General features: G+C 34.8%; 2 protein-coding genes across 2 annotated transcripts; both read left to right on the forward strand.

The window, feature by feature from the left end:
- The first annotated feature begins 975 nt into the window (after positions 1-975).
- LOC107927657 (cellulose synthase-like protein G2) lies at positions 976-7,023 on the forward strand. The gene is made up of 8 exons (XM_016858768.2): positions 976-1,617; positions 2,477-2,575; positions 3,390-3,518; positions 3,623-3,835; positions 3,978-4,077; positions 5,211-5,374; positions 5,473-5,823; positions 6,602-7,023. Exons 1-8 carry the CDS (start codon positions 1,030-1,032, stop codon positions 6,914-6,916), a joined length of 1,959 nt encoding a protein of 652 aa, XP_016714257.2. The 5' UTR covers positions 976-1,029; the 3' UTR covers positions 6,917-7,023.
- A 17,634-nt stretch (positions 7,024-24,657) lies between these two features.
- On the forward strand, positions 24,658-26,353 carry LOC121203032 (transcriptional regulator SUPERMAN). Its single transcript, XM_041088152.1, has 2 exons — positions 24,658-25,580; positions 25,745-26,353. Exon 2 carries the CDS (start codon positions 25,772-25,774, stop codon positions 26,285-26,287), a length of 516 nt encoding a protein of 171 aa, XP_040944086.1. The 5' UTR covers positions 24,658-25,580; positions 25,745-25,771; the 3' UTR covers positions 26,288-26,353.
- The last annotated feature ends 710 nt before the right edge of the window (positions 26,354-27,063 follow it).

Consider the following 27,063-nt stretch of genomic DNA (forward strand, 5'->3'; position numbering starts at 1 on the left):
GGTAGAAACATGAAATTCAAGCTTCAATAAGCATAAAAATACGAAAATAATTAAAAACGGGGCAAGAAATCACTTACAATTGAGCTTAGGAAAATCAAAACCCTTAACTATGGTAACCTGAAACTTTCGGCAGCAAGCTTCTGATTTTTTTGAAGAAGATGGACACTTATTTTCTCTTTATTTTGTCTTTTACCCAATTTGGACAAAAATGCCCTTGACCCATTACTTAGATATTTTTCTAGAAATACCCTTTTGTGTCCATAACACTAATTTATGGTCTAATTGCCACATAAACACTTCCAATTTCATGCAATAATTCAATTAAGTCATTTAATCACTAATTAGACACACTTTGCATTTTTCTCAATTTAGTCCTAAAAATTCAATTAAGCACTAAAGTATTAAAATTTCCTATCCATATTTTCACACAATATTTCAATCAATCAGTAACTAATAAAAATTTATAAAATTAAACTATTTCACTTCGGATTTGTGGTTACGAAACCACTATTCCGATTAGGCCCTATTTCGGGCTATCACAGTTCATATGCTAGGAGCTAGATTGCATATTGTTCCCTCTACTTAAAAATGAATAAATTAGTCATTGTATGTTAAATTAAAGAGCAAACTAGTTCTCTTGTTAAAACTTTCGTCCATTTTCACTAGTAGAAATGTCTTTGCACATCAACATAAGATACATGTGACACGTTATGTGTCACTATTTGGTTATTAAGTGAGCTACACTAATTTTTAACAGTACAAATGAATAAAATTTTTAACACATAAAAATAATTTACTCTTTAATTGAACAGATAAATATTATTTTATCTATCTTTTAAGTAGAGAAAACAAAATATAATATGAATTCTAGAATATTCACTCACTGCAGGATACTTCAATTACATATGACCAACTGCAAGAAACGTGACACGTACCAGCGTTTACGTCATATGCAGTTATATATATTGAAGTTGACGAGTGAAACTTAATTGTGCGGACACCAGCAATACTAAAGTATAACCAGCGCAGATGGAGGCTCCTCCGCCCTACAGTCTCTGCAACCCCAACAAAAAATCCACCATTATCAACCGCTCTTACGCCCTCCTCCATTCCGTAGCCATAACTTCCCTGATTTTCTACAGACTTTCTTCTTTCTTCCATTCAACACCTTCCCTCCCTCTCCTTCTAGCGTTCACCTCCGAGCTAATTCTCTCTGTACTTTGGCTGCTCAGCCAAGCGTTTCTATGGCGACCCTTCACTCGCCAAACGTTCCCCGAAAGGTTACTGCAAGACAAAAACGATGATGAACTACCGGCAATCGATGTGTTCATATGCACCGCAGACCCGGAGAAGGAGCCGCCATTGGAGGTGATGAACACGGTTTTGTCGGCAATGGCGATGGATTACCCGGCGGAGAAGCTATCGGTTTATGTTTCGGATGATGGAGGTTGTGGTTTAACTTTGTATGCAATGAAAGAGGCTTGGGAATTTGGTAGGTATTGGGTTCCATTTTGTACGAGGTTTGGGATAAAAACCAGATGCCCCAAGCTTTATTTTTCGAGGTATGATGATGAATTTTTGGGACAAGGTTACGAAGCAGAAAAGGAGAAAATCAAGGTTTGAATCAACTTCTTTTGTGTTTTTTGTTCTTTTTCCCAAAAATAATTTAGGAGTAGATTGGATAGTAATTCATCTATTTGAACTAATTTTATTATTATATCAACCCATCAATTGAGTTTCAACCTTTTTATCAAATTACCAAAAATCCATTAAATTTACAAAACAATATATTTTTTTTGTTTCTTTTATATTTTTATATAATATATATGTGATAGGATTTAAACTCAAAATACTATAATTTCGTCATCTCAATTTTATTATTCCAAACAATATTACATTTAAATTTTATATTATTTTTTTTATAAATTTATTATAAAAAAATTTCAAGCACATTAAAAATCTTGGCATGTTTTTCTATCCTTTTTGGCTGCGTGAGTGAGAAAATTTTATGTAAAAAATATATCTGAGAAATAAAAGAGGTTTTGGTTGAAATAGTGAAGATAAGATTTTAGATATAATGAGGTTCAAATTTTATCATATATTTAATTCTATGAGTTTAAATTGATTTTTTTTAGATTTTATATAAAAATATAAAATAGAAATTTATTCTGGTTTTATTTAAAATTCTACCAAATAATTCTCTTAATTATAATTTATTTACTAAGGAAATATTTCCTTAGAAGGAAGGTAAATTTTAGATTACACATACTAAAAATAATAATATATGAATATATATAGACATGATAATGCTAAAATAATCAAGGCATTTATTGTATATATTAAAAAAATGTATAACCTTAATCATTTGGTTTAAAAGTAATTAAAAATTTGGATGTCAATAAACAAACTCTTATTTTATGTAAGCCCAGCTGTGGAATCTTTTTTACGTACCATTTAATTATAGAAATTAACGCAGCTAAAATACAAATTGATGGAAAAGAAGGTGCAAAAAGCAGAAAGCAACGGTAAGATGCTTGCGGAATTCAATACTAAAAATCATCCTGCACATGTTGAGGTACTTCTCTTTATATATTTCCTATTTGTTGGCAAACATACTGTGCTTTTTTTATTGTCAACTTATATTTAAAATTACTTTTAATAACTTTCCTCCCACAATTTAATATGTTTATAAATGTGGATTGAGTCTTAACTCGATTTGTATAAGTCTTGTTGCCAATACAGGAGGATGTGAGTTCGAGCACACTCCTATTTATGAGTTGGGAGGAGTTATAGATAGTCAAAAAAAGACATATATGTGTAAAACATATAGTGAGATTATTAAAAAAAATAGTCTAAAGTAAAGATGAAAATTCAGCTTTACATATGTTGAAAATAATTTTTAAAATCATTAAAAATGTAATTAAATTGAATCTATAGAGACAATTGAATTTAAATATTAAAATTTTTCAAAAAAAAATTGTTCATATACATTGTTTTATTCTAATCTTATTTAGAATATTTTATTTTTATATGTATTTTAATATATTAATAAATAATTTTTATAAAATTTGAGACATTTATTGTAACCCACAATCTGATTACTGGACCAAAAGCAGTAGCCCAAGGGACCTAAATTAGTCACAGCAACTAAAGGCCCCAAAAGATTTCAATTGACAAATTTAGACCCAAAGGATAGCCCTTAGGTCTTAACACTGTTTTAATTTTATTTAGTCCCTAAATTTGGAAATATTTTCAATTTGGTCCCTAAAATTTTTTTCCACATTAGTCCTTAAACTTGTCAATTTTGTTTCAAATTGGTCCATTAACTTGGATTCTGTTAAAGAGTAATGAGTGACACCCTGAGATAATGTTTTTCCTTTTCTTTTCAGGTGATGCAAGATGAATCCCATAATGCAAACGACACAAACCAAGTCAAGATGCCACGTCTCGTCTACGTTTCTCGTGAGAAAAACCCTTCATATCATCACCATTTCAAAGCTGGAGCACTCAATGTTCTTGTAATTTCTCCTTAATTTCCTTAATGCATTAAATTTCCCTAATTGATTCTCAGCTTTAAAATTTTGATTCTTTTGTTCTCTTTTTTGTTCCTTTTTCATGGCAGCTCAGGGTCTCCAACATGATAAGCAACTCCCCTTACATATTGGTTCTAGACTGCGACATGCGATGCAATGACCCGACGTCTGCTAAACAAGCAATGTGTTTCCATTTAGATCCTAAAATCAATTCCAATCTAGCTTTCGTTCAGTTCCCTCAAAAGTTTCACAATCTCAGTAAGATGGATATCTATGATGGTCAATTAAGATCAACATTCTTGGTACGTAAATATGCACTCAAAACTATATTATATCATTGTATACTTTCATGTATTAGGCTCAATCTTTTTCATATATTTGATGTTATTAACTGATGTTTTTCATTTTGGGTTTTAATAGCAGTTTTTGGGTTCTGAATTTTAGGTGAAGTGGCCTGGTATGGATGGATTGCAGGGACCAATGTTATCTGGAAGTGGTTTTTATATGAAACGAAAGGCATTATATAGAGATATAGTACAAGAAGGTAACCATACAATTGGTAAATGAATGATTTTTTTTGGGGGATAAAGCAACATTTAGTCCTTAAACTTGGTAATTGTTCCTATCTTGATCCCTAAATTTTTTTTTGTCAACATTAGTACCAGAACTTGATAACATTTTCTGGTAATGATGCGGCACAATATCAAAGTATCATATCATTACACCTTAACAAAATCCAAATATAAGGATCAAATTGAAAAAAAATCAAATCTTGAGGTTAATGTGAAAAAAATCAAATATTCAAGGACCAAACTGAAAAATTGTCATGTTTCATAGACTAAATGTTACTTTATCTTTTTTTTTTTATTAATACAAGTACTATAAATTAAAGGGAGATGATGTCATCGTCAAGACTTAAATTACTAGAGTTTCAACCACTTCTTTTAAGTGGTTCGCATAAACGATTAAAATGTAAATATTAACATTAAGTTATATAATAGACCACTAGAATTTATCACACCCGAGTGAACGAAGTGTTTTATATTAAAAAATATATTTATGAAAATATATTAATAAATGATTATTAGTGGAGTATAGAAGTGCTCATGGGCTGGGCTGAGAAAAAATTTCGGCCCACGTCCCAGGCCCAGGTCCGGCCCGCCCCGATATATGGGCCTGAAATTTTGTCCAGGCCTGGTTCGAGAAAAATTCTTAAGCCCGAGCCCGGCCCGGCCTGACCCATTTTTTTAATAAACACCAAAAATTTATTTTAAAAATAAAAAAAATATTTTAAAAATATTTTAAAATTAAAAAAATAAAAAAATATATTTATTATATTTCGCCCAAACTCATATTTCAAGCCTATATTTTTACCCGAACCCTCCCATATTTCGGGCAGGCCGTCGGGCCGGGCAGTCCATGAGCACCTCTAGTGGAGAAGCAATATTTTTTTTGTATGAATTTGTTGATCTTATATTTGATTCAGAAAAAATATTTTTCAATTGTTTTTTTTGAAGATTATGGAAAAGATAAAAATGTCCTTATAATAATATTATTTATCCTTTAAAGTAAAAGTATTTTAATAATTTCACTATTGAATTGGTATCGAGATGGCTCGTTTAATATATAATAATATAGATGAATTACTAAATTACATTATTTTCATTTTGAATGCAGATACCGATTTCACTCAGTTAAAACAATATCTCGGTCCATCAAATGAGTTAGTGAAATCGCTTAAATCGGCCAAGTACAACACAGATGTCACCAGCAGATTGCTTGAAGAAACCAGATTTTTAGCCTCCTGCAAATACGAGGAAGGAACTCAGCGGGGAAAGCAGGCAAGCATATTCACATTCAAATATATACATATAACCATTATTATCATATATGCTAGTTTGATATGCCGTAAATGTTTCTCTTATCCTTTGAAAAACAGGTTGGGTTCTTGTATATGTCGCTGCTAGAAGATTATTTTACAGGGTTTAATCTGCACTGTGAAGGGTGGAAATCTATATTTTATAATCCCCCAAGTCCAGCATTTCTAGGCACAGCTACAACAAAGTTGAATGACACATTATTACAAGGGTCAAGATGGAACTGTGGAGCTCTCCAAGTTACATTCTCAAAGTTTTGTCCTCTAATTTATGGGTTAAAATCAAGGATGTCTTTGCTTCAAAGAATGTGCTATGTTTACCTCTCATTGCAGCCCTTCTACTTCTTTCCTATCTGGTGTTTAGCTATTATTCCTCAACTTTGCCTCTTACATGGCATTCCACTATACCCCAAGGTGAGTTTCATTTTCATCTATGATTTTAATGTTAAGTTTTCAAAATCCAACTTTTTTCATAGTGTTTTCTATTCATTCATTTTGTTAAGTTTTTAATTGGGTGAAGTTGGATCAAGAGAATTGAAATTTTGAACCATGTCAATTCAGATCAGTTTATATTTGGACTAGTTTCGGGTTTAAATTATTTTGCATCAAGTCATTTGAGCTTGAAGTTTGACCTTTTTAGATATTATCAGCGCGAGGTTGAATCATTTTGTTTTATTTGAGTCATTTAAGATTAGTTCTTGGATAATTTTGGATTTGAATCAATTTTAAATTCGAGTCAATTTGAGCTCCTGTCAATTCAAGTTCGGATTGTTAGTATTTTATGATAAAATCAGATTGAGTCAGATTTAATTACAAATTGATAAGGTTAGATTTTTCAGGTTTGAGTAAGGTTGTGTAGGTAGAGGCCTTGACCCCTTGGTTGAATGTTGAACTTATAATTTTAGTGCCTCCCAAATGCAAATTGTTCAAATTAATCCCTTTTAGCTTCTATGTAAGTGAAACAATTGCTATTTTGGCCCTTCTCAAAAATGTAAAATTCAATTCAAGTCATTTTAATACAAAATTTTTTAACTTTGACCCCTATTTTTATTAATTTTATCTTGGTCTCATCACATAATTCCTAGCTTCGCCCCTAGGTTCTAGTAAAAATTGATATGTCATCTTAAAATATTGCATTTATTAAAGCATATGATGCAATTTATTCTGAAAGTTCTTTTTCTTAATCAAACAGGTTTCGAATTCATGGTTTATGGTGTTTTCATACATTTTCATAATGTCACAATTGAAACATTTAGAGGAAGTTCTATTAACGGGCGATCCAATAAGAACATGGTGGAATGAACAAAGGATTTGGATGATGAAGGCAATTATATCATACACCATCGGCATGTTGAATGCTGTTTTGAAGCTTTTAGGATTGAAAGAAGCTAATTTCATCCCAACAAATAAAGCTGCCGATGATGAACAAATCACATTCTACCAAAAAGGGTTATTCAATTTCCAAGCATCGACTGTCGTTCTTACCCCACTGATTACGTTGGTGTAGCGACATAAAAATTTTAGCTTAGCTTGGTCGCTAATTGTGGCGATTTATTGAAAAAAAGTTTGAAATTTGACATTTGATTTTTGAAATAAACAGGGAGTCGCCACCAATCCTTTTTCCTAGGTGTGATCGGACACCTATTAGATCTCTTATTAAAACAAATAAAAGGCTAAGTTTAGGTCTACATTAGAATCTAGAGAAAATTTAGGGTTCGGGAGTCGGTTACGCGCGAGGAAGGTATTAGCACCCTCGCGACGCCCAAAATTAGTATCTTATTAAACACATGTTGTCTTGATTTTCAAAAATACGAATTCAATTTTACATTTAAGTGTGATCCGATTGAAGGAAATGAGAAGTTGCAAGTTTTTTTGTTTTTTAGAAGGACGTCCCGTTTTTAACACGAGCCGATTAATTTCACCCAACATAGCGATGAAATCGATGACTTAATGTTAAAATCAGTACATTGCCTTATTCTTAAAATTAAAATGTAAAAAGTTTTTAAAATGATAGTAAAAAAAATCCAAGAATATTATTGTCAAAAAATGCGAATAATGATGTGAATAATAAAATATATAAAATATAAAATATTAAAATATCAAAATATTAGAATAATAATAATTAATATTGACAAATAAAAAATAAAATAGAAATAAAAAAATGTACATAATATATATATATTAGAAATAATAATGATGTTTAAAAATCAATACTATTAATAATACTACATCAATATGTACATATATAAAAAAAATAAATACGTGATAATATTAAAAATATGTACATAATATAGTGTTAAAAATACATACATAATATAGTTAAGATATATACATAAGATAACATGTAAATATATATATAAGTAATATAATATTAAAGATATATACATAAAATAGTATAATATATATATACGTAATATAGAATTTAAAATATACCTAATATATTAAAAGAATATATATAATATAATATTAAGAAATATAATAATAACAAAAAAGGAGAGAGAGGGAGAGGGTGGATGATTTTCGACCACAAGGTCGACCATCGTCCGGTCGCCGGACCGCCGCCGGCGCCACCGTACACGGCAGCCGGACCTCAAAAAAACTTTTTCGGTAAAAATAGGTAAGCTTCCTCCTTTTATTTTTTTTCTTTCGTATAAAAGAAACAAAATAAGATTGAAAGGAAAACAATAAGTAAACAAAGAACTTAAAATGAGAATAGACAAAGAAACCTCTTTTGCTTTGATCTTTGATTAATCTTCAAAAAAAAACTAGTTTCTCCAAAAACTAGCCTTCACAATAACTCTTCTCCTTAATTACTTTAAAAAGAAACCTCTCCAAAAATCCTTTACAATAACTTTCTCTCCCAAAAATTCTCAAAAAAAAAAATCCTTCCCCCATATACAAAATATGAGAAGGCTTATATAGCCATTTACAAAATATTTTTTTATTGTTTATGCCTTCATTTGTAGGTACAAGTAGTGGTGGAGAAGGTGTGGCTAGTGGAGTTGGTGGTAGAAAAAGAGTGGCTAGTGGAGTTGGTGGTGGAAAAGGTGTGGCTAGTGGAGTTGGTAGTGGAAAAGGAGTGGCTAGTTGAGAAAAGTTTAAGTTGTGGGCTAGGTTTTTTTATTTTGATTTGGGCTTAGGGTTTGGGCCATTGGGGTTTTGATGTAAATTTGGCTTTGGGTAGTTAAGATTTTGGGTTTTGGGTTTAATTTTGGTGGGTTAGGTAAGGCTAAATTGGGTTTTGATGTAAATGGGCTAAAATTGGCCTACAACAGCTGCCCCTCTTTGCTTATTATCGTGTAACGAGAATAGAGCAAAGATATAAAGAAAGGCCAATTTTGCCCGGTCTTGCTAAGTATGGACTTCTTTGGTGCTCTTCTCATCCAGGTAGTCTCTTTCCAATCCATCGCATTTGTAGCTTTGGTTCAATCCACTGAAAATTCGGAGATATGCCTTGTAGCTTCAATCTGTTCCAATGTAATTCAATATGCTCTTTTAACGCTTCAGTGAGATAAGGTTTTGGGTCTTCTCTTCTGCCACTTTAGAAAGGCAAGATCTGATATCCTCGATTAACTCCACTGTAACTTCAGGGAGACAAAATCTGGTGTCTTCAATCAGCTCTAATATTGATTCTTTACTCGGCATGTGATCATGAGCTCAACTCATTTCTCGCAATATGAATTGACTCTGTAAAACTAGACATTAAAAACAGAAATTGAAAATAGCTCAGCACGTGAGCCAAGGCTCAACTCACCACTCGCAAAAGTAGATTTTGAAAATACCTCGACATGTGAACCCAAGGCTCAACTCACATCTCGCAATATGAGTTGATTTTTGAAAAATATAAATTGAAAAAACAGAAATTGAAAAGCAGAAATTAAAAAGACCTCAGCATGTGAGCCGAGACTCAACTCACCTCTCACAATATGAGTTAATTTTTGACAAACAGAAATTGAAATTACCTCAGCGTGTCCCAAGGCTTAACTCACCTTTCGCAATATGAGTTGATTTTTTTGAAAAACAGAAATTTAAAAATACCTCAGCGTGTCTTGAGGCTCAACTCACCTCTCGCAATATGAGTTGATTTTTTTACGAACAGAAATTGAAGAACAGAAATTGAAAAGACCTCAGCATGTGAGCCGAGGCTCAACTCACCTCTCGCAATATGAGTTAATTTTTGACAAACAGAAATTGAAATTACCTCAGCGTGTCCCGAGGCTCAACTCACCTCTCGCAATATGAGTTGATTTTTGAAAAACAGAAATTTAAAAATACCTCAGCGTGTCCTGAGGCTCAACTCACCTCTCGCAATATGAGTTGATTTTTTTTTTACGAACAGAAATTGAAGAACAGAAATTCAAAAGACCTCAGCATGTGAGCCGAGGCTCAACTCACCTCTCGCAATATGAGTTAATTTTTGACAAACAGAAATTGAAATTACCTCAGCGTGTCCCGAGGCTCAACTCACCTCTCGCAATATGAGTTGATTTTTGACAAATAGAAATAGAAATTACCTCAGCGTGTCCTAAGGCTCAACTCACCTCTCGCAATATGAGTTGATTTTAAAAACAGAAATTGAAAACCAGAAATTGAAAATACCTCAGCGTGTGAGCCAAGGCTCAACTCACCTCTTGCAATATGAGCTAATTTTTGATGAACATAAATTAAAAACCACCTCAGCGTGTCCTGAGGCTCAACTCACCTCTCGCAATATGAGTTGATTTTTTTGAAAATCAGAAATAAAAACATTAAAATACCAAAAGATGTCATCTGGTGGAACTCAGGTGTCTTTTCCTTTGATTCAGTACAGCTATCATCAAAACCTCTTGTTCTGCTGAAATACATGTAGATGTCATGCATGATGTTATCATGATATGCACATGTTTGCCTTAAATGCCTTTATGCCTACATGATCATGCTATGCGCCTTGGGCTTGCTTATCATATGTCCCTTTCCGTCATGATTTTTGATGATCTGTGTTCATTGCTTTGACTCTTGACTTTCTCTTCAGGCCCTGTACCCATCCTCTAGCTTCACGACTAATCTGCGTTTCTCAGATATCGCTCTTTTGCCCCTGGTTGAACTTTGTCCTTGCTTTGAGGCTCTTGTACTTATCAAATTCTTATCCGGGTAATGCTTAGCACTTCTTTTGTTTAGAGTATGTCATTTCACTATTTATCATGTAAATGAACCCATAATGAGATGCATGAAAAAGGTCAGATAGGGACAAAAATGATATTTCATATTCATCTATTTCAAATGTGGCAAACAAAGCAAGTTAAACAATGAGAGTAAAAAATGTCAAAAAGAAAGAAAGGATCGTATTCAATGGATACAAATGCTCTAGATATTCAACACATGAACTTTTCCTCGTTCCTCAATCAAAAATCTTTTCGAGCGCGGCTTCTTGCGTAGAAGATCTCGAGCTTTCAGAAATGCTTCAAATACTGTAGCCTCACTGCTTGACCTATCATTCACCACCAGGTTTGTTTCATTAGGACGCCCTCTCGGGTTTTCATCCTAATCTTTTTGTACTAATCAAGACGCCCTTTTCGGGTTTTCGCCTTGATCCTTTTTTTTTAAGATGCCCTTTTCGGGTTTTCATATTAAGCATAATATTTCTTCACAACATCTGAGTTCACTGGATTTGACAACTCTTTCCCATCCATCTCGGTAAGGATCAAAGCTCCTCCTGAGAATGCCTTCTTTACGACATATGGTCCTTCCCAATTTGGTGCCCATTTTCCTCGCAGGTCTTTTTGTATTGGGAGAATTTTCCTCAGTACGAGTTCTCCTTCATGGAATTCTCTTGGCCGTACCTTCTTGTCATGGGCTGTGATCATTCTTTTCTGGTACATTTGTCCATGACAAATTTCCCTGAGACGCTTTTCTTCAATGAGGTTCAGTTGATCATATCGAGTTTTTACCCATTCTGCTTCTTCTAACTTTGATTCCATTAAGACTCGCAGAGAGGGGATCTCAACCTCAATAGGTAGCACAGCTTCCATTCCATAAACCAGAGAGAAAGGAGTTGCTCCTGTAGATGTTCACACAGATGTGCGATATGCATACAAAGCAAATGGTAGTTTCTCGTGCCAATCTTTATATGTATCAGTCATTTTCCCAATGATCCTCTTAATATTTTTGTTGGCTGCTTCCACAGCCCCGTTCATCTTTGGGCGATAGGGCGAGGAGTTATGATGCTTTATTTGGAATTACTTGCACACTTCTTCCATCATCTTATTGTTCAGATTCATGGCATTATCTGAAATGATTCTTTCAGGAAAACCATATCGGCAAATGATTTTTTTTTTCAAAAACTTGCACACTGCAGTCTTCGTCACATTGGCAAACGAAGCGGCTTCAATCTATTTTGTGAAGTAATCGATAACCACAAAAATGAATTGATGTCCATTTGAAGCTTTTGGAGAAATTAGCCCTATGACATCCATGCCCCACATAGAAAAAGGCCACGGAGAAGTCATGACATGAAGGGGTGAAGGGGCTACATGAATTTTATCGCCGTAGATTTGACATTTGTGGCATTTTCTGGCAAAATTGATGTAGTCACTTTCCATTGTCAGCCAATAATAACCGAGTCTCATGATCTTTCTGGCCATATTGAAACCATTGGCATGCGTTCCGCAAATTCCCTCATGGACCTCTTCAAGTATTTTTCTGGCTTCAACATCATCCACACATCTCAAAAGCATCTGATCCTTTCCTTTTTTATACAGGATATCCCCATCAAGAACAAATACCGCTGCCATTCTTCTAATTGTTCTTTTATCGTTCTCATTCGCTTGTTCGGGATACCTTTGATTCTTGATATATTCTAAGATATCATGGAACCAAGGCCGTCCGTCTACTTCTTTCTCAATGCTACAACAGTGTGCAGGGACCTCGTATATGCTCATTTTGAGGGGCATTATTTTTGTTTCTCTACTTGCTTTGAACATTGAAGCCAAAGTGGCCAGGGCATCAGCCAATTGGTTCTCTTCTCGTGGGAAGTAATGAAAAGTTATTTCTTTGAATTCCTTGATCAATCCAGCCACTAAATCGCTGTACTTAATCAATTTTGAGTTCCTCACTTCCCACTCTCCACGGATTTGGTAAATCACTAGGGCTGAGTCCCCGTACACCTCCAAGATCTCGATGTTTCGTTCGATAGCTGCACGAAGCCCCATGATACAGGCCTCATATTTTGCGATATTATTAGTACAGAAGAAGTTCAGTCTTGCGGTGAACGGATAATGATTCCCGTCTGGTGATACCAGGATTGCTCCAATTCCATGCCCTAAAGCATTTGACGCACCATCAAAGCACATCTTCCATGACTTCTCTTTTGATGACTCGGATACTATTTCTGTGATGTACATTAAGTCTTCATTTGGGAAATCGAATCTTAAAGGCTCATATTCCTCTGTCGTTCGAGTTGCTAAGAAGTCAGCTATTGCGCTCCCTTTTATCGACTTCTGACTTACATAGGCAATGTCATATTCTGAAAGGAGGATCTGCCATCGTGCCATTCTTCCTGATAGTGCCGGTGATTCCATCATGTATTTTATTGGGTCCAGCTTTGAAATTAGCCATGTCGTGTGATACAACATATATTGTCTGAGTCTCCGAGCTACCCAAACCAAAGCGCAACAATATTTCTCAATGGACGAATATTTTGCCTCATATTCAGAGAACTTTTTGCTGAGGTAGTAGATCGCTTTTTTCTTTCTTTCCTGACTCGTCGTGTTGCCCCAGTACGCAACCCATTGAACTTTCGAACACAGTCAAATACAATATCAATGGTCTTCCAGGAGTTGGCGGTACTAGCACTGGAGGACTGGATAAATATTGTTTTATCTTATCAAAGGCCACCTGGCATTCCTCGTTCCATTCTCCCAGGTTATGTTTTCGAAGAAGCCGAAAGATTGGGTCGCATTGGTTGGTAAGTTGAGCGATAAATCGAGCGATGTAGTTTAATCTCCCTAAAAATCCTCTAACTTCCTTTTGCGTACGCGGAGGTGGTAATTCTTGGATGGCTTTTATTTTATCTGGATCAAATTCGATACCTCTTTCACTGACAATGAAGCCTAGCAACTTTCCCGAGGTAGCCCCAAATGTACATTTGACTGGATTAAGCTTTAGCTGAAACTTTCTCAGCCTTTCGAACAACTTCTTGAGGTTCATTACATGTTCTTCTTCTCCTCGAGATTTAGCAATCATATCATCGACGTAGACCTCTCTTTCCTTATGCATCATGTCATGGAATAATGTCACCATAGCCCTCTGATATGTTGCCCCAGCATTCTTTAACCCGAATGGCATCACCTTGTAGCAGAACGTTCCCCACATTGTTATGAAGGTAGTTTTCTCCATATCCTCAGGGGCCATCTTGATCTGATTATACCCCGAGAATCTATCCATGAAAGAAAACAATGAATGTTTTGCTGTGTTGTCCACCAACGTGTCAATATGTGGCAAGGGAAAATTATCTTTTGGGCTTGCTCGATTCAGGTCACGGTAATCCACGCACATTCGTACTTTTCCATCTTTCTTTGGTACCGGGACTATGTTAGCCACCCATTCTGGATATTTGGAGGCTTGTAGGAAGCCAGCGTCAAATTGCTTCTTGACTTCCTCTTTTATTTTCAACAGCATTTCGGGCCTCATCCGTCTTAATTTTTACTGGATGGGCTTGCATTCTGGCTTTAATGGGACCTTATGGACCACTAAATTTTCATCTAGCCCTGCCATGTCCTGGTATGACCACGCGAAAATATCTTTGTATTCGCAGAGTAAAGTGATCAAACTATGCCTGGTACTTTCTGAAATAGAAGTCCCAATCTTCACTTCTTGTTTCCTCTCTTCCGTGCCCAAATTTATTGTTTCCACAGATTCTTCATGAGGCAGAACCTGTTTATCCTCTTGTTCCACCATTCTTAACAATTCAGGAGACGAGACATAATCTTCAACATTTTCTTCGGCTTCAAATTCTCCTAAGCAAACAGCCTTCTCAAAATCAATTTCAAGATTCGTAACGGGCTTATTCATGTCGTCAATATCTAAGCACCTGAAAGTTGAATGGAAAAGGAAGCTATCGGGGGACATCCAAGTATTGGAAACAATAAACAAAATGTTATGTCATGGCAATGAGGCAAATGTAAGGATAGGCTATAAAATGAGAAAATGATTATGAAATTAGTGATAATGTGAAAAATCGTGACAAAATGCATCTTCATTGATATTCACTTAAATGATAAAGAGCGAATGCAAGCTCCTACAAAAGAATTCCATTATATCTAAGGACACAATAGAAGGTTGATGTTTAGCATTACTCTGAAGGCTTATAAACTACAAGAAGCTCCTCAGCAATCCAATTGTTCAACATGAAACCAGGAGGGCAAGGGCGTATCCTCGAGACATCTTTACTTGCACCAGCTTCTTTGTCAATGACATTTATACTGACATTCTGAAAATCCCTTTTAATTAATCCCAGCATGTTTCGTGGATCATCTTGTCCAGGGTACATCATTCCCGCAGATGTAAATGTTTTTGACAAATGAGGGTACTCTATTGGTTCCCATTCTGGTTCTCGGCCCAAAGTTCTTGCAATTCTTCTCTCTTGATCCTTCTTCCACTGTCTTCTTCTTTGGCGTATGTCAGGCTGGAACCCCAAACCGTATCGGGCCTTGTGGTGCACTGGCTTTAAAGCCCTCACTATTCCTTGCAGATGTCTCCCTAAACCTCTTCTCGCACGAGCTCCCCTTCCTATGGTCAACTTGACACCCATTCTAGTATTTCTCGACAGTTTTGGCACCGGTATTCTGTTTCCTTCAACAACAAAAGTTGCATTGACGAATTCAAGGGATCGGAAGGAACATTCCAATGCGTCTTTGTTCACTTCCAAGTACGGTGCATCGGCAGAGACAGATACGACAATGTCTTCTTCTCCCTCGACAGTGACCAAACAACCGTCCATGATAAATTTCACCTTTTGATGGAGGGATGATGGGACTACTCCAGCAGAATGGATCCAGGGGCTTCCCAAAAGGTAGTTATAAGAGGGTGTAATGTCCATGACTTGGAACTCGACATCATAAATGTAAGGGCCCACTTTCAAAGGGATTTCGATCTTTCCCATGACTTCGCGCCTCGTCCCGTCGAATGCCCTTACCGTAGAATGACAGGGCCTTAAGTAGGACAAATCCATCAGTATTATGGAAAGCGTGGCCAATGGCATAACATTTAACGCTGACCCATTATCGATGAGCACGTTCGGTATTATGTAGCCCTTGCAGCGAGTCGTGATATGCAGCGCTTTCACCGAGCCTCTACCATTTGGCAGTATCTCATCATCACTAAAAGAGATGAAATTGTCCGCATCCAGATTGTTTACCCATCTATCAAGCTTCTCAACGGATATGTTGTTAGCTACGTAAGCTTGATTTAACACTTTCAGCAAAGCGTTCCGATGTGGCTCTGAATTTAAGAGTAGAGATAAAACTGAGATTCTTGCTGGCTGCTTGCTTAATTGTTCCACCACACTATACTCACTGTGCTTGATAAATTTCAAGAATTCCTGAGCGTCTTCCTCGTTCACAGGCTTTTTAGTTTCTTGCACGGGTGGAATTTCTTGCTCGATTTTGACTTCGTGCATCACTGCTTTCCCTTTTTGCTTCGAGTCACTACTTTTCTTTACTGGTTCAATTTCTTTAGAATGGAACCGTCCACTTCGGGTAAAATGACCTACCTCTCCCATATCTTCAGTTATAGCTTTGGAATTTCCAACTTCCGGTGTGAAAATATTAACATCGTATCTCCACGGTACTGTTTTATTGTTCTTATAAGGGAAAAGAGATGGTACTTCGATTATCATTTTTGGCTTCACCGGCTCTTTCTTCGCGTCATAATAAATTATTAACGGTCGGTCGGCGCTATATAGGAAACCCGATGATTGATTGTCAGAAGCGCATATTTTTCCTCTATCGGCCTCCTCGCTTTTATAAAAGATCCCAATCTCCTTGTTATCCATCATACTTTGCAGTAATCCTCTGAACTCGTCGCAGGACTGAATGTCGTGCCCTTCAACACCATGGAACTCACAAAAACTGTGACCTTTTGCATCTTTTCCTTCGAATACTCCGTCAAGACGATAGAGCAACTCTTTTTCAACTACTACCTCCTAGATTTTCTGCAGAGGTGTTCTTATTTCAGAAACTCATCTTCTACTTTGCCGTTCATTTTCCTCTCCTACTGCGCTCACATTCCCTTCGGTGTGGTTTGGGAATGGATTCCCGGTCGTACTGCCAGTACCATCAAATCGCAAAATGCCCGCATCGATGAGCCCTTGAACTCTCCTTTTGAAAGCAAGACAGTTCTCAGTAGAATGCCCCTGGTTCCTCGCATGGTATGCACAACTAGCGTTTGGATCGTACCATTTCGGGTATGGAGGTTTAAGGGGGGCCATGTAATGGGGAGATATCAATTGTTTTTTCCAAGAGTTTTGGGTACAATTCCCCATACGACACAGGGATAGGAGTAAATTGTGGCCTCTCGGGGTTGGGCCTTGTTGGTCTTGGTTCGTTTCTGGGGTGGTTTTGAACTGGTGCAGTGTTTTGTGAAAAAGTGGTGACGGGTCTTTCGTTGTTCATGGCGTATACGGGGTAGGACAGATGTGGTGCTTGGTAGTAAGGGGTTTGAGGAGGATAATAGAAATTTAGAGGTGGATAATTTCGAGGTCGGAGTTGATTTGGATATGGATTAGGGGCATAACGGTTTTTCATTCCCACCATATGGGCTTCTGGTTCTTTCTTCTTCATAGGCGCTGCCCTTTTTGAACCTTCTGAACCTTCCATTCTATCGCTCTTGACGGCATTCTCTATGAGCTCACCAGATATTACAATATCCGCAAACTCTTTCGTGGCACTTCCCACTAGTTTGTCATAAAACGGCGCCTTTAAGGTGTTGATAAAGAGAACGATTATCTCCGTTTTTATTAGTGGGGGCTCCACTTGGGCCGAGACGTCTCTCCATCTCTGTGCATACTGTCTGAAGGTCTCTGATGGCTTTTTCTCCATCATTTGCAAGGTCATCCGGTCTGGCACCATGTCTGATACATGCTTGTACTGCTCGCAGAATGCGGACGCCAAGTCCTTCCAAGATCGAATCTTTTCTCTACTAAGTTGGTTGTACCACCAAAGAGCTGACCCTGTTAGACTATCTTGAAAGCAATGTATGAGTAGTTTATCCTCGTTCACATAACCGGTCATTTTTTGACAGAACATAATGAGATGTGCTTTTAGGCACCTTGTCCCATCATACTTCTCAAAATCAGGCACTTTGAACTTCGGAGGCAAAATTAGATTAGGTACCAAACTGAGTTCCTTGGCACCTAGTGCGGAGAAGACTTCAGTGCCTTCTATTACTTTGAGTCTTTCCTCTAGACTTCTATATTTTGCGTCATGGTTATCCAATTTCAACTTGGCTACCTCTGCTGGGTCATCCAGATCTGGAACTAGTGGATCAACAGGACTAGCCCCTAGGTTCGACGCGAATATTCCTTGCCCTAAATTAGTGGGTGGAGCAGGTGGCATAGGTCGATATTCCAAGCCTGTGGGTTCCCCTTGAGTATACCCTCTTTGTGTTGTATACGTGGGCGGTGGAGTGAATCCCGGGGGATAGAGTGGATCCTGATCGTGGTGAATTCTTGACCGAAGTTCCAAAACAACGGGGTTCTGCATGGGTCCTTTTTCTTTGACCAAAGTTGTCATCATCTCCATCATTTTAGCCATCTGATCTCTTTGCTCGAGTGATTCCTCTCGAGATCTCACCATTAGGTCTCTCGTCTCTTGTTGCGATTTGGCCAGTTGCTCTTGTAATTCCTTTTGAGCCTTTTCCATCTTTTCAATTCTCTCATTGAATTCAGCTTCCATTACTCTAGCTTGTCGACACATTTTATACGGATGACGTGGTTTCAGTCTTGTGGTATTACAACTGCGAATTATATATTTTATCTTCAACGACCGAGTATGGGATATGCAATGTATGAATGAATGCATGAATGTCAAATGAATGTCAGTCATGAATGAATATGCAAAAATTTGGTGTTAATTTCAAGATAGCCCCTATTTAGGCATTTCCTTAATCAAAGTAGTATAACACAACGTTTCGGTCACTCGTATAATTGACTCCTCCATTAGAAACCCGTTTTTGGCAACCAATCTCTAATCAACACTTTCCTAACAAGATGCCTTCGATGCATGATGAAAAATAAAAATACAGACAAACGACATTGGTTAGCGCAACACATATAAACAGAGAAAAACTGTAGAAAATCTAACAAATTAAGCTACTTGGTCCAGTGGACTCGATTCCCTTGCTTAGAAAGCACAAATGTAAAAGAAATAGAAGGTAAGATGTGCTTTTCTCGTGTACTTATTTCGGTGACTACTAAACGAGTGGAGGTTCGGCATGGCTCTAGTTGGATGGCTCGTATGGTTCACTATATGCGGTTTTGGTTCTAGATGGGTACTCGAATCGTCTGCACTGTCATCTACTAAGATTAGTACAGAGCCTCGGTCATGGCCCATCATAGGCTTACGAGATCAATTCGAGGGATTACATTTACTTATGCCTATGCGGAGGGACAAGTTAACTCACGAAAGCATAAGTCATATGTAACCCGAAAGTATTCACTAGCCTGTGCAGAGGAACGAGTTAACTCACGATGGCGTAGCATTTACTTTCTCTTAACAGGGACGGAGCCCGGGTATAGAGCTCATGTTATGCAACAAAAATGCACGTGCACGTGTGTGGGGAGAAACTTGTAAACCTTTACGTTTTATTTAGAAAAACTAAACCAAAACTAAAATCGCAAAAATTTAAAGCTGAAAAACAACCTGATAAAACAAGTTAGAATATATACAACACGATGCAAATGCATGATTTTTTTGAAAACAAAAAATTTAAGGATCACGACTAAATGTTAATTTGAACAAGAAACTTTGAAAATTTTGACAACGCGAGTTTAATTCGACTCGACTCTAAAAAAGGGTCCCTAGTAGAGTCGCCAGCTGTAGCGACGTAAAAATTTTAGCTTAGCTTGGTCGCTAATTGTGGCGATTTATTGAAAAAAAGTTTGAAATTTGACATTTGATTTTTGAAATAAACAGGGAGTCGCCACCGATCCTTTTTCCTAGGTGTGATCGGACACCTATTAGATCTCTTATTAAAACAAATAAAAGGCTAAGTTTAGGTCTACATTAGAATCCAGAGAAAATTTAGGGTTCGGGAGTCGGTTACGCGCGAGGAAGGTATTAGCACCCTCGCGACGCCCAAAATTGGTATCTTATTAAACACATGTTGTCTTGATTTTCAAAAATACGAATTCAATTTGACATTTAAGTGTGATCCGATTGAAGGAAATGAGAAGTTGCAAGTTTTTTGTTTTTTAGAAGGACGTCCCGTTTTTAACACGAGCCGATTAATTTCACCCAACATAGCGATGAAATCGATGACTTAATGTTAAATCGGTACATTGCCTTATTCTTAAAATTAAAATGTAAAAAGTTTTTAAAATGATAGTAAAAAAAATCCAAGAATATTATTGTCAAAAAATGCGAATAATGATGTGAATAATAAAATATATAAAATATAAAATATTAAAATATCAAAATATTAGAATAATAATAATTAATATTGACAAATAAAAAATAAAATAGAAATAAAAAAAGTACATAATATATATATTAGAAATAATAATGATGTTTAAAAATCAATACTATTAATAATACTACATCAATATGTACATATATAAAAAAATAAATACGTCATAATATTAAAAATATGTACATAATATAGTGTTAAAAATACATACATAATATAGTTAAGATATATACATAAGATAACATGTAAAAATATATATATATATATATAAATAATATAATATTAAAGATATATACATAAAATAGTATAATATATATATACGTAATATAGAATTTAAAATATACCTAATATATTAAAAGAATATATATAATATAATATTAAGAAATATAATAATAACAAAAAGGAGAGAGAGGGAGAAGGTGGATGATTTTCGGCCACAAGGTCGGCCATCGTCCGGTCGCCGGACCGCCGCCGGCGCCACCGTACACGGCAGCCGGACCTCAAAAAACTTTTTCGGTAAAAATGGGTAAGCTTCCTCCTTTTATTTTTTTTCTTTCGTATAAAAGAAACAAAATAAGATTGAAAGGAAAACAATAAGTAAACAAAGAACTTAAAATGAGAATAGACAAAGAAACCTCTTTTGATTTGATCTTTGATTAATCTTCAAAAAAACTAGTTTCTCCAAAAACTAGCCTTCACAATAACTCTTCTCCTTAATTACTTTAAAAAGAAACCTCTCCAAAAATCCTTTACAATAACTTTCTCTCCCAAAAACTCTCAAAAAAAAAATCCCCCCATATACAAAATATGAGAAGGCTTATATAGCCATTAACAAAATATTTTTTTTATTGTTTATGTCTTCATTTGTAGGTACAAGTAGTGGTGGAGAAGGTGTGGCTAGTGGAGTTGGTGGTGGAAAAAGAGTGGCTAGTGGAGTTGGTGGTGGAAAAGGTGTGGCTAGTGGAGTTGGTGGTGGAAAAGAGTGGCTAGTGGAGTTGGTGGTGGAAAGGTGTGGCTAGTGGAGTTGGTGGTGGAAAAGGAGTGGCTAGTTGAGAAAAGTTTAAGTTGTGGGCTAGGTTTTTTTATTTTGATTTGGGCTTAGGGTTTGGGCTATTGGGATTTTGATGTAAATTTGGCTTTGGGTAGTTAAGATTTTGGATTTTGGGTTTAATTTTGGTGGGTTAGGTAAGGCTAAATTGGGTTTTGATGTAAATGGGCTAAAATTGGCCTACAACAGTTGGTTACCTTGAACATGATTTGTTTTGCCGCCGGGGCCACCAGGACAGTCGTCGATGGAAGTTTCAATGCGATGTTCGGACAAATTTTCCTCTCGTTTTATGTCCTAATGGTGCAATATCCTTTGATCGATGGAATGATTTTTAGGAGGGACAAAGGACGGGTTCCGACTTCAGTTACCCTATTATCTCTTGCTATTTCGGCTTCATTTTTGTGCTTTGGATCCCTAATTATCAAGTCTTAGAATTCTCAAGCTGAGCAATTTTCGAATATTTATAGTAATTGATCGTGATTAACGCGATTGCAATCAGAACTGCTGTTTAAACACTTATTCAAAATTTCGTCTGCTACTTTTGATCTATGTTCTTCTAAAGCAATTTCAGCTCTAGTGATCAAATTTGTTTGGGATAAATTTATAAACATATTCCATACTGCTTTTCTTATCCAAATTACTTTCCAATAAGATGGAATACATCTTAATGGATCCTACACAGATGTTACTATTTAGTCAAAGCTCTTTCAAGTCACCAAAGAAAGTCTCCTTTTTATATTAAAATTGTTTATTTCGAATTACAAAGTAATAAATACAACAATACAAATTAAAAATTTTAATTTACCAAAACGTATATATGTTTTATCAAAACTTATTTTGTAAAAATAGGTTAGACAAAAACTATGTTTAAAAAATTCCTATCAAAATTTATGTTTCAACATTGAGTCAACCAGTCAATGTTCCAACATGATATATATAAATATATAATAAAATTATACCTAACATTTAGATGAGACATCTCTTCTGTGTTGTTAGAATGTGTCTAAGTGAAGTATTATGAAGAATTTTTATATTAAAAGTTTGATTATATTTTATACTTTCTATTAAAAAATGAGTAAATTAGTCTTTGTATGTTAGATTAAAAAGTAAATTGATCATTCTATTTAAAATTTCATTCATTTCTATTAAAATTTGGTCCATGTACGATGAGGTATACGTGGCACGCTATGTGTAACTGTTTGGTTATTTAATCAAACATGTTAGTTTTTAACAAAAAAATAGATGAAAGTTTTAATTAAAAGAACTAGTTAGCTCTTTGATTTGATGTACAAGAATTATTTTGTTCATTTTTTGAGTAAAGGGACAAAATACAATTTGACTCCTAGTACAAGAGTTTCGAAAATACTTTTACCGATTTGTCTTGGCAAAAAAACTAAAATACTTATTTAACCAATTAATTATTTACTATATTGATTACTTAATAAACATTAAGTTAATTTTTATATGATTAAAAGTATTTAATCAATATAGCGTGTAACATTAATGATGTAAATCACCTATTTGAGGGAGACTCAAACCACCAACCTAAGAGATATAAACTACATAATTAATATTACGAATTATACTAACACTTTTCTTGTGAGCCTTGCAACTCATATCATCATCAACCAAAGCATTCTCCCTTTGTGAATCCTTTCAAGGCTTTTAATGGAGGAAAGAGACAAAATCCCAATATAAAGATAATATCTATCATTATAATTGGCTACTCAACAAACGACATTTCAAAAACTTTTTTCGAAATACTCCACCACTCAACAACTCTTCTAGAAACCTTGACATCTTCTCGGTTTATGAATTGATTTCTGGTCATGTAGCAGTATCATCGACACCTTTATCACCGTTAATGCTGAATGATGAACATATTTAATAACCAAGCTCATCCACGCAATGGAACAAAAACACTTCACTGTTACATGTCAGTTTCATGATAGTACTTTACAAAAATTAATGAATGCATTGGTTCATGCATTGGGATCGATTCAGTAATCAATTCATGCACTTGGGACGTTGATAAACAGATAGTTGGACATTGAAATAATTTATTGCTGTTACCTGTACTTGTCGTTTGGTTCATATATGGTTTACCGTCATAACTTCTACACTAAACAGCCCTTTGCTACAATAACATTAGATACACAGGGCATAGGTGAAAGCAACCCACGTCTAATCTCAAAAAATTATAATTTTTTATAAAAAAATTAGATAATTATACGGTATAATCATATCATTATACAAATTGAAATTGAAAATGAAAAGAAATTATCAAATTCAAAAATTAATGTTAACTAAAAAAAATCTAAACACGAAATTAAAAAAGATTATCAAAAACTTAATGTTACTTATCCCTTATTTTTTGTATTGCATTAAATACAGGTTAATGATTTTTTTTACCACTTCACAGCATTTTTTTGCATTAACATATTACTTTTATTGAATTAAAAAAGATATACACTAATAATACTTTTCTTTTTAGGTTAAATTATGCTTTTAGTTCTTATACATTGTAAAAGTTGTGGATTTAGTTTCTGTATTTTAATTTGAGTCCTAATACTTTTTGAATTGATCAATTTTAATCCTAACCTAAACAGTACTAGTAGTTAAATTGGTTTCGTTAAATTTAGTTACTAGTCATGTACTATACCTACAGTTGTAGATTTGGTTCATATTCTCCAAGTGGATCATTTTAGGTCCCTATACTTTTCGAATTTTGGAATTTCAATCTTGATGTAAATGACAACTATTAATACATTAACTAGATTTTTAGTAAGAAACATTTGGAAATAATAAGCTGACATAGCATTGCACTTATTATAATATGTTTGGCACATCAGATCTTGGAAATAGCAAAACTTAACTTAATGAATTTAGTAGTTATCTTTTGGCGATGATTGAAATTTTAAAATTTGAAAAGTACAAAAGCTAAAAATAATCACATTAAAGTATATGAATTAAATCCACAACTTTCGCCACTAATAGCATAATTTAACTTACTTTTTTTGTGAAAGAATGAATAATACAAAATAAATAAACTAGACTCTCAAAGGAGGATCCTCAAATAGTCTCGTAATACAAAATGTCTTGACCAGACTATCAACAATTAAGTTGTCCTTTTTGAGAATATGCTTCATCCTTTTTTTTAAACAACAGTTAAATATTTGTTATTTAATGTTTGTGCATTTAATATTTTATTGAATTAAAAATAATATCATTCAAATATTAGTTATTTGTACTTATAATTGTGATTGTATCTATATTTATAACTTGAAAAATACTAATTTTAAAAAATTTAGAGATTTAAACCCAGATATCACACAAATCTCTTACCTAAAATGATTGCTTGAATATTATACCACTCTCTATTCCACCAAAAAAAAATGTCACTATTAACATTTTTTGAGCGAAAATTTTTTTATAATATATTTTTAAAATTTTTATCCAAAATAATTTTGAAAAGACAAGAAGCATTAAAAGTCAAAACGTGATGGAATGAAAGGGGTATTTTATTTGAATGAAAAAAATCTTGAAACTCAAATCTAATCCCAAGAACTATGTTTTTACACTTTCTTTTCGAAACACTAACTTGTCTAGCTTATAATCCAGCACTTCATTTAGCCTTTGACCTGAGCTTTCAAAGCATAATATTAGAGGGAGATTGCTTAAGTGTAATCGAGAAACTCAAAACTATTACCTTGGTAGAAGATGGATTGATGCAAGACTATGGCCAATACTGAAGAAGAACCTCGTATTCAACCTTGGAATACGAACAGGTGACTCAAACTTGGAGTATTTTTGCAGATCTTCAACACTCCAAACAGCTGCATGTTGAAACTATCGGTGTTCTTACAAGTTTCCTAAAGCCTTCACGTTGGATCGATGGATTTTTACACTAATTGTTGTTGGGTTTCATTTTCTGGTTCTTGAAAGTTTTTTGGGAGTTTTTTTTCTTTTTTTTTTCATTTCGTTGTATAGGAAGTGCAGAACCTTTATATTTTACCTTGGTTTTTGTATTCTCCAATGATTTCATTTCTTAACAAAATCCATCTATATTCCAATAAAAAAAATTAACATTTCTTTCCTTTTTCCTTACGGAAGATAAGAATTAGCCATGGGATATCAAGCTTGGGGAAGAAACAAGTACAATTTCCTTTTCTTTTTCCTCTTACCATCTGATGTTTTGACCAATGGCATCTGGCCAGGTCCAATTTCTCATTGTAAAAATTGTTTGGAAAACAGTACTTTTTAGACCATTTTTAAAAATAGTTTGAGATATTTTTCTTCATTTAGCAAAAAGGCAAAACTTGGCAGGCCAAGGTTCTACATATATAGCAAGTAGTCACCAAACAAGGGTGGTTTTCAGCTTCTAGCTTAGAATTTTGATGGCCTGTTTCTTGCAAATCTAATCACTTCAATTTCTTCTCCCTTTCATCATCATATATATCAGGTATATCCCTCAGTTACTTTTAATTAATTTCCTCTATCTCCCTTCTTCTAGTCTCAACTTTTTAAGAGATGGGGTTCTTTTGATTCTTCATATAAATTGACATGATGTGAGCTAGATTATTCTTGTCTTTTTTCTTTCTTTCTTTCTTTTTTTATCTTGTCTAGGTCTGATTCAAAACCAGAAGAATATCCATGGCCACGAATCAAGGTTTTGAAGAAGATTATCTATCTGGGTTTTCATGGCCGCCAAGATCTTACACTTGCAGTTTCTGCGAGAGAGGATTTAGATCAGCTCAAGCTCTGGGTGGTCACATGAATGTTCACAGGAGAGATAAAGCCAGGCTAAGACAATTACCTCCTCCAATGGATCATCATGGTCAGTCACCATTTCTGAACCTTAACCTTAACCTTAACTTTAACCCTAACCCTAATTTCTCTTCTTCATCCTTGGTTTCTTCTCCATTACCTTGTGAAATGAAGAAATGGTTAGTTAATGAAACCGTCGTAGATAGCACGGATTCAACGAGCATGAAGGGTGCAAAACCATTGTTTGGAGTCAAAGAATTCAAAGATTATGGGTGTAATAATAAGTTCATGAAGAAGAAAAAAAAGAATGTGAGTTTGGACTTGGATTTAGACTTAGAGATGGGTGTGGTTAGTGATTCCAAGGAAGATTTGGATTTGGAACTTCGATTGGGATACACTTAATTACATTAAAAATTCAATGCTTGAAGGTTTATTAATTTTGTATGAATATTGCCATTTCCTTTTTCATTTCATTACCCTTTAATCCTTATTATGTGTTAAAAGAGTGCTTTTGGTGTGTATCAAACTTATACGTTACTTTCTTTTCATTTCATCAGTACCCTTTATTAGTTTTTGTCAGTTTTTAATAATTTCTTTCTGGAAATTTCTATTGGTGTGTAGAAAATTCTTGTTAGGTTAGCTATGCATTTAACAGCTTGTTTAAAAGGTTGCTAATTAGGTTTTGGTTGTATCAGGAAGGTTAAGGTTATGAGATCTTGAGTGCTTAGATTCGATCCTCTAAATTATGTGTGAACACTGTTCAAATCTATTTTTGGCTTAAATCTGACTCTGTATGAGTCTTGTCCGTATAGTTATTCTAATCTAATCTATATTAGATTTGTGATTAGTAATGATTTTCAAATACTATTTAATTATTGTAATTGTTAATTAATATAGTTGTACTTCCTAATGTAATTTACCAACTTAGAAGACAAATCCTCATATGATGTTTTAGGAGTGAATAAATCAAGGAAAATATGCGGATTACTTGCATGGAAAAATCTTGAAGATATTTTTTGATAGTTGGCAAAATAATTGAATGTAAATGGTAATTAATTACACACAAAAGCAGGGAAAAATAAGAAATTACAACAAAATTATAAAAATAAAACAAGATAATTGTGTGTTTTCGGATTTGGTAAATTTATTTAGTTGGACGGCTCACATTATAAGTTAGA

This window comes from Gossypium hirsutum, chromosome D02 (assembly GCF_007990345.1).
Source record: "Gossypium hirsutum isolate 1008001.06 chromosome D02, Gossypium_hirsutum_v2.1, whole genome shotgun sequence".
In the NCBI taxonomy this organism is placed as follows: Eukaryota; Viridiplantae; Streptophyta; class Magnoliopsida; order Malvales; family Malvaceae; genus Gossypium; species Gossypium hirsutum.

Excerpts from the sequence above, each read along its gene's own strand:
- LOC107927657 (XM_016858768.2), top strand. The coding sequence starts at position 1,030 with ATGGAGGCTCCTCCGCCCTACAGTCTCTGCAACCCCAACAAAAAATCC. Across the intron at positions 1,618-2,476 it reads CAGAAAAGGAGAAAATCAAG|CTAAAATACAAATTGATGGA; the intron begins GTTTGAATCAAC and ends AAATTAACGCAG. Across the intron at positions 5,824-6,601 it reads GCATTCCACTATACCCCAAG|GTTTCGAATTCATGGTTTAT; the intron begins GTGAGTTTCATT and ends TTAATCAAACAG.
- LOC121203032 (XM_041088152.1), top strand. The coding sequence starts at position 25,772 with ATGGCCACGAATCAAGGTTTTGAAGAAGATTATCTATCTGGGTTTTCA.